The 9,139-nt window shown below is 29.2% G+C and overlaps 1 protein-coding gene across 1 annotated transcript in view; it reads right to left on the reverse strand.

Moving 5' to 3' along the window:
- Positions 1 to 552: 552 nt before the first annotated feature.
- The window catches only part of LOC111638513 (host cell factor 1-like), a 198,798-nt gene continuing 190,211 nt past the window's right edge, over positions 553 to 9,139 (reverse strand). Inside the window, exons 25-28 of the mRNA XM_023384229.1 lie at positions 3,435 to 3,692; positions 2,035 to 2,213; positions 728 to 871; positions 553 to 588 (exon numbers count right to left, since the gene is read on the reverse strand). Of these exons, the coding sequence (XP_023239997.1) occupies positions 568 to 588; positions 728 to 871; positions 2,035 to 2,213; positions 3,435 to 3,692 (602 nt within the window). The 3' untranslated portion in view covers positions 553 to 567. The remainder of the gene's footprint in view (positions 589 to 727; positions 872 to 2,034; positions 2,214 to 3,434; positions 3,693 to 9,139) is intronic.

The following is a 9,139-nucleotide window of genomic DNA, read 5'->3' on the forward strand; positions in this document are numbered from 1 at the left end:
CTGATTAATTAGAGTGATTAAATTAACTAAGTGTATACCGTAAAATACGTTGATTTTTGTCTAAATTTTGATTTTTAATTTCTGTAAGATTTTCTTATTTTTTATTAACCCTCAATACCGAAATAATCCCGGGATCGAATAAGTATAATCCCGAAATCCCGGGATTAGAAATAAGGACCGGGATCGAATTCCCTAATTGTTATATATCAAATAAATAAGACACGAATACTCAGCAGTTTATGACTAAGAAGTTAAATAATACTGAAAAGACTAAGAATATAAAAACTGAAAATTATTAAAGCATTATGATAATGCAGGACTACACTATAATAAGAAAACAGTTAAAGATACTTAAAAATGTGCAGTTACAAATTACTTTGTTTCTTCATTATGAATTAAATTTGGCATTATCGGACTACTGGTTATTCCCAACATTAAAGGCAATGTTAAAAGATCTTTTTTTGGGTTAATGTCAAAGTTCAAGTTCCTGTATAGGAATGGCTCAAGAAAAAACCAAAAAACTTTTTCATACATAAAATGTAATAATGGATACTTCGTGAAAAAATGTTACTTTGAATTGTAATTATGCTGAAAAATAAATGTATAATTAAAATAAATTTTTTATTACTTTTTAAAAACTAGTTATATTATTCTACCTATTCTCAAACAAATTTTATCTTTCAATTAATTCTCATAAAAATAAAAAACGAGTTTAAATATTACTTACATCATCTTTTTTTTCTGATGATTCTGATGGCAGATAAAAATGTGATACCACACTAGATGTTTCTTTAAATATTCCTACATCATACCACTGATTATCTTTTTTAATAGTTTGTTTACCGGTAATTGTATCTATTGAAGAAACTTCCTACAGAAGAAAAAACTATAAGTTAAACATTTTAAAAAGAAAAATTTTAAAAGAATGAAATTTAATCTTTATTAGCATTCATATATTCACTTTAAATTTTGTTTTATAAATGAACAAACTCTAATTTTTATAATAATACCTAAACTCTTTTGTTGGAGCTTGCAAATTTAAGTCTGTCTCTCTTTCTTTTAAAATGTACTTTCAGACAATCAAGTCCATCATTACAAGAAAAACCATGTCTGAACTTCTCTACAAAATCATTTGCAGCTGTTCACTAACATGCTAAACTAAAATCATAAAACTGTCAACACTTGAGTAACAACTATCCTGTTATCCTGCAAGGGAAACTAACTCCCTTATTTTTGTACATAAGTGAGATTTTTAAATTCTTGGAAACTTTTTTCCTTCAAACAAATGAGAAAGAATATCTAATTTAAATTTGTGAATTCCAATAAGCAGAGTTGGAGTTTTATTATTCTTATTCATTTTATATTAATGCATTTTAATTATTATTTCTGAATGTTTAGCTACATTTAGAACGCTCATCATTTTAAATATAAGGATATTTAAAATAACTGGACAAAAATACTTGATTAAATATTATAAATTTTAATTCATTTGTTCTGCAAATAAATGTAATTTAAATCTAAACTATTTAAACATTGATTCTTTTGCCTTTATATGTGTTTTATTACTTGGTGAGAAAAACAAGACAATTTAAATTTACAGTAGAGCATCGAATATCGATCAACCGAAACGTCAATTAACCGAAAGCTTTTCAGTCAGCAAATTTAAATTTCCGCTAGTGCTGTGGCACTGCAATCTTTGGCTATGTCTTGACCTACTCTGATATTATTTTTGTTGGTGTGCATGTTTTAGCTGGCAGCACTGGTGTGACCAGGAGAGGGTACTTAAGGACGTGCCAGGATTTTAACAAATTTCAACATGGGATAGGTTAATAATATTTTTTCGTACATAATTGGTTATCAGAAAAATCGATTTTCCGAACAACCCCAGTCCCCAATTGATTTCGATAATTGATGCTCTACTGTACATATATGTGTTAATTTTCATTTTAGTTACAAACATTTAAAAATTAAAACTATTAATTTTTCTTCATTTCATCAAAAGGAGGAATGATAATGGTTATAATTAACAAATACCTGTTTTGGTTCTGGAAGTTCAGATTTAATGGACATTATTCCATTTGTAGTAGTATTGGATGCTAAAGACTGTGAAGATAATTGTGTATCTTGTTTGACTGCAGAAGTAATCAAAGTGGAAGTTGTAGATGCCAATGATTTGGCTGATATGGCAGCACTAGCCAATGTGGCTAAAGGATCTATTAAATCAAATATAGAAAATGTAAATCTTAATTATTTGAAACATTTTTCTTAAAATATTTTGCAATGTTAACTTTTCATTATTAATAAATTATAATTAATACATACCAATATAATGCCAAATTTATTGAAATATTGGATAATCTAAATGCAAAATCAAACAATGCTCAAATTTCTGAATTATAGTTATGTCCATTTTTTTGTATTCTATAAATTCATTTATAATTTAGATCCAATACTAACCTGCTTGAAGAATAACAAAATCATAATTCAAGAAATCTGGCATTATTTGATATATGTTTAAATATTTTGAACTGTTTAATGTTAAAAATGATATAATCAGTTCATATTTTTGTGTTTGATATGAAAAATGTAAATTTTACCAAGTAATTTTTAAAATTCTATTATTAACAAAGCAACAGTTTAAATACAATAAAAAAAAGTATTTAAATCACACAATACTTTCAATGGAAGGACTTGAGAACAAATTACATTAAAAATTTTGTAAACATAAATGACTATTTAAAAAATGCTTATATCATAATATGCAATGTATTGGTTTGCCATATTTTTATAATGTTTTATTTTCTTTTGCTCTCTCTTTCCTGATTTGTTTTATTCTTTAATACTGTGTTATTTTTGTTTTATGTTCATTTTAATGTTATTTCAAGGTTTGTTATATGGGCAGTAATCAAATGCTGTTAAGTAATGTGTGTAGTAACAGGATAAATAAATAACTTAAATATTTCAATTTAACTTAAAACATTATTAAATTGTTAAAATGTTATTTTAAACATGTATGATTAAAAACTGAAATTGATATCAATTGTATATCAATGCAACAAAATCAAGACAATCTAAATAAAATGTTTATTTAGCCATTGTTTCTGAAGTACCCAATAGAAGCTGCCTAATTGTTTAGTCTACTGTTTCCCAACAAGAATAAACTTCTTTGTAAAGAAAACTATTCAAGAGAAGATAGTAATTTTTGAGTGTAAAATTTCAATTTTAGACTAAGGGAATTTTTTTATTTTGGATAAGTTTTCTTCATTTTAAAGTTAAAAGTACCAAAAGGGAATTAGTTGCATCCATCTCATGTGTATTTATATTAATGTGCATATAAATAAGCACACAAAAACTGATTGTGATCATTAAGAAAAAAATTTTAGATTTTATGAATATATAGAATATGCACCTTAATATCTGGTTTATAAATTTACCTTCTACTTTAGGTGTAAGTAAACTACTTTTTGGATTACTCATTTCTGTTATTGAATCAGATTCAGAACTCTTTTGTTCCATAATAATGGAACTAAATTTTAATGGAGTTGTTTCAGATTGAAGTGGAGGATCATCTGCACACATCTGAGCTGGAGGCTGTGCACCAGGTTGTTCCAAAGTAAGTTGAGGTTGGCTTTGAACTAGAGAATGATCAGTATCTATAGATGAATCTGGTTGAATCAATGATGATTTATGAGCTGAAAAAATTAATTAAAACTTTTAAATAAAATATTTCCTTCTTTTACCAAAAAAAAAAAAAAAAAAAACTAGATTTAATATATTAAATCCTGTTATTTATAAATAACTGATAATATTGTGACATTGTCACAATGCTGGGATGCAATTTTTAATTTATTTAATTTAAAATATATGTTCTCCATATCAAATTAGTAGTGTCTATCCCTGTACATCATACTCTTCCTGTTATCAATAGAGTCGTGCCAGTTATCTATCTAACACTTTTAAGGGAAAAATTTTTGAAGTGAAATAATGTGACTTCAGTGCAGCAGAAGTTCATAATTGGGGTCTCTTGCCTGTAAGTTTTCCTTATCTGGTCTCTATTTTCATCTACCTCCATACTTGAGATTGAGGAAGAACAGACACCAGACAGATGGAGAACAGTGGAAATTTATAAGTCCACAGTTTTTTGAAATTGCATCCCAAACATTGATTTAATATACAGTGGTACCTCAGGATATGAAATTAATCTGTTCCGAAACTGAGATTGTATCATGAAATTGTCGTAAGGTGAATCATTTTTCTCTATACAATTACATGTAAAACCAAATAATTCGTTCCAACACGAAAAACATATTCAAATTAAAGCTAAGTAGTACATTAAAAAAATAATAACTATAGTAAGGAAAACACTAAAAATTCATTTTGTAGTTGTAAATGTATAAATAACCATAATAGAATAATAATTGATAAAAAAAAAAAATAGTNTTTTATATTAAAGAATTATATATAAAAGGAATACAACTATCTACCATTTGCTAAGGGCAGACAAAGATGCTATGGACAAGAACTCTCTTCCAGGAGTTTATAGAATCCCTATTACAGACACACGGCAGCAGAATAAGATGTTTTATATCGAAACCACTGTAAGATCACTCAAGGAAAGGCTGTTGGAACACCAAAGAAACATAAAAAGCGAATAGCCTTGCACAGCACTGGTGACTTACGTCTTAGCAGACCCCCAAGAAGTCAAAGCTAAATGGGACCATGCAAGATTAATACAAATAGTTTGTGACAAAAAGCACCTCCGATCTGCAGAAGCCTGGCATATCTGCAAAACCAGCCAAAAAGGACAATGTATCAACTTCTGAGAAGCAAGTAAAGTATCGGCAGCCTGGCGATCAAGTGTATTGAAAGCGTCAAGAACAGTGGCTAAGCGGCAGCATACTTGGCAGAACCCTTTAGTTTAATGTTTTCGCCCAACTCATTTCTGTATGATTTTTGTATTTTCTTTTATATTTTTATTGTTTACCTTTAACATCATATTATTTTTTTAATGTGCTAATATTTATTGTGTTTATTTAATGTTTGCCTTTTGTAGAGATGGCGCACGTAATTTCATTGGAATATCTTTTAAAAAGTCCCAAAAGGCATGTATTATTAATGTAAATTTTCTAAGAGTTCGATTTTTTCCGTTTATTCTTGATAAAGGTCATTAAATATGACCAAAAACATTTGAGTTTAATAAATATGGCTGCACATTTACAAGATGTTTTGAGTGTGTTTTATTGATACGTTATGTAGTCTACAATGAGTTCTAACTACTATTCGCCTTGTGATTCACATTAAAGATTAAAAGTAAGTTGACTGTATTACTGTGTTAATAAATATTTTAAAATTCTGTCGTAACAACTAAATATAATAATAAAATTAAATCAAATTCTTGCACTATTATATGTAAATTTTTACAATAAAAACTAATATATTAGTTTTTATTGTAAAAATTATATAATAGTGCAAGAATTTGATTTAATTTTTAACTGAGTCTATTGACTTAAAATGATTAGGTATTAATATTTTTACAAAGTATGAAAGTCTCATAATACTTTAGTTTTTTATTATTACTGATAACTAAGTACTAATATAAAATTGAAAATTAACTAAAAATTGACTATACTTTGCTAATTTTAATGGCTGATGGTGCACCAGGATAACCAGGAAGGCAAGTTTTAAATGCTGACACTTCACTCCAAGGACCTCTTCCACAAGCATTAATGGCAGCAACTCTAAATTTATAAGCTGTACCTGGAAGCAATTCTTGTTTTTTCAACATTGAATGATCAGGAACTGACACAACATCAATATCCTAAAAATATCATCAATTTATAATGAAGTCAATTTATTAAACAAAAGTTTTATAAAGCTAGATTTAAAATTAATTATATTCTTTACAATTTTTTATTATAAAACTATTATACTATGAAAGTCACTCTAAGTTTTGCCCCATATTTCTTATTTAGGCTGCAAATGATCAGAAAAAGCCAAAATTTGGCACCTAAATATTCATATGTTTTATTTACAAGCTTTATTTTCATATATAGTTTCCATGTGATTCTATGGCTTTCTACTATCTGAAAACAAAGCCCTTTAGACTTTGTTGGAAAAGGTTCTGTGGATATAATACAGTCATATCATCAAATCCTTGATAACCTCATCACCAACATTTGTTCATGAATGACATTCTTTACTGCACCAAAGAGATGAAAGTCTAATGGAGCTAAAACCAAACTGTATGATGAATGAAACAACACAATCCAAGCAATTTTGTGAGGGTGTCTCTTGTTTGAAAACTGGTGTGCATATAATAACTATACTTAAGTGATGTGGTGTTACCATTATCAACATTTAGCATATGAAAATGTTCACTAGTACTTTCAGTATCGTCATCAGATGAATATCGAATACAACTATCAAATCTAACATTTTTGAACAATATTTGAAATTAAATATAGCAAATGGATGGAATATAAAATGAATTTGTATAAAAACGATGTTCTAAAAACATACGGTAATAATGAGTGGTGTAATTTCCTAAGATTATATAGCGCACAATAGCAAAAACAAACCTGTTTATGCAAAAAAGGAATTAAAACTGTTTGAATAATATAACCCATAATTGTGGGGTTTTAAGGGTTGGGGTGTTACAGGGTGTTATAGCAGTTATGTAGAGGCTCTCCAAAATAAATAATTCTTTCTGATTATTGCACCATTTAAGTAATTTTGTTTGGGCCCAGAGTGGCGGATAATTTTTCACTTTTTTGCTAATAGCAGAAACAGTAGACCATCAATGGAATTAGCAAAAAAGTGCTTGACCAAAATTATCAGCCACTCTGGGCCCAAACAAAATTACTCAAATGGTGCAATAATCAAAAAGAATTATTTATTTTGGAGAGCCTCTACATAACTGCTTTAACACCCTGAAACACCCCAACCCTTGAAATCCCACAATTATGGGTTACATTATTCAAACAGTTTTAACTTTATGCTACTGAAAGTACTAGCAAACATTTTCATGTGCTAAAAGTAGATATTGGTAATGCCACAACACTTAAGTGTAGTTATTATATATTCAAAAGTTGGCATAAAGTATAATTTATTTTATTTTAACTGGTGTGTGGTCTGACATCATCATAAAAGAGAACACAGTTGAATAATTCACTTTATGTATCTCTGGAGTCTTTGCAGCATAGCCACAAATATCTTAGAATTTACTGTTGTTCCATTCTCCATAGTTTCAAAACAAAATTACTCTTTTTTATGCTCCAAAAGACAGTTTCCCATCACTTTCCCTACTGGGAAACTATTGTCTCAATTTTATTGCATAGGGAAAGCATGCTATGCTACTTCATGGATTGCCATTTCCTTTCTGGGTCAAATTAATGAAGCCATATCTCTTCTTTAGTTACAATTCTTAATAGGAAATTATCTCTATCTGTCTCATAATGAGCCAGTAACTTAGCAGCAATGTTCTTCATCTAAATCTTGTCTTCTAGTGTCAGCTGTCATGACAAAATTAATAGATTTTTATATCCATATCACTGAATTATCCATCCTGCTCATAATTCCTTTACTGTTTCAAGCTGTTGTGATAACTCCCTGTAAGTTAAAAACTGATCACAACCAAGTCATATGGAAAATTTTAATGTACAGTACAGTCGACCCCCCTATAATTACGGTCCCAATAATTACGATTCCTATAAAACTGCGAAAAAATTGTGACGGTATCCGTAAAAAACCCCCCTATAATTACGTTAAACGTCATCGGGCAGCCGAACTACTTTCCCGCCGTCCGTAGCGCCACGCTACGGAGAGATTTCTATCGTCTGGACAGTATTATATAAATTAGGTACTGTACATATAATTATATATTAATTATATATAAATTAGGTACTGTATATATAATTACATATTAACTTAATTTATTGTAACTTTATTATAATTATATATATACTTTCTGCCGCCTGGCAACACGCTACNTACCGTAAGTCTAATACAGTACTGTAATTTTATACATTTCTTGTGAAAGAAACATTTCTTATTCAACGGCGATTAAAATTATTTATATTAATGATGTCTCCGAAGTTCAACGAAGTTTTCGCAGAAAAATAAATTATCAGAAATCGGTTGTGGTTTGGTGTGCTGCTTTGCGACGAAAACAAGCTTTAGCAATGGGGTTATCGAATGGTGCATACTCGGTAAGTAATCCTACAATTTTTTGTTTATAGCGTAGTTTATACGAATTGTTTCCAAAAAATATATACGTATTTTGGAAATGTTGAGTTGGATTAGTCTAGAATCGATTAATTTTATGGAAGAAAACCTTTCAATCAGCCGTAGTCCATAAACTTTACACGTGTCGGGCTGTGATTGGAACGACTTGTAAGAAATCGGATTCCTAAAAAATAGAACGTATCTATGATCTTATAGGGGGGTCGACTGTACCTTAATTGTCCAAAGGCAGAAAAGTTCAAATCTAGCATAACAAATTTCAGCTTTTTCTGATCTTTTGTGGCCAAAATAAACATTGTGGGGTTAATCTTGCTAAAAATTAATAATCACAATGATTAAGATGAAAATTAATATAATATTAATAAAACTAAGTCATGAGTCAATGAAAGTTAATATTTGATTCTATGATTATGATCATGATGATATATCATCCAGAAAATACTGGATTATCATCTGTAAAAATCAAGATTTAGAAACAAGGAGAAACCAAATCCATTGAAATAATCATTTCATTTAGACAAACGATGATAATTTTTTGTATAAATGAAATACATTGTTATTAGAGGATTTGATCCCGGGATCTCGAAAATCGGGATCCCGGGATCCCGACCACTTTTCAGTCCCAAAATTTTCGGGATTAAGTTTTCCTAATCCCGGGATTTTCGGGATTGACATCATTTTAAAAAAATTGCAAAATAGACTGCATGAAGCGAAACGTTCAGTGCCAGTGCTTTTAACAGAATTGCTTGCCTATCATTTTAATATAAAATACAAGAAATTTTATTCCAAGCAAGCAGCAGAAATTAACCAAGCGGGCTTGCGATGCTTGCTTGGAATAAAACTTCTTGTATTTTCAACTAAAATGATAGGCAAGCAGTTCTCACTGGGTTACTTGGTA

This window comes from Centruroides sculpturatus, unplaced genomic scaffold (assembly GCF_000671375.1).
Source record: "Centruroides sculpturatus isolate CEXI.00-Female unplaced genomic scaffold, Cexi_2.0 scaffold1124, whole genome shotgun sequence".
Lineage (NCBI taxonomy): Eukaryota > Metazoa > Arthropoda > Arachnida > Scorpiones > Buthidae > Centruroides > Centruroides sculpturatus.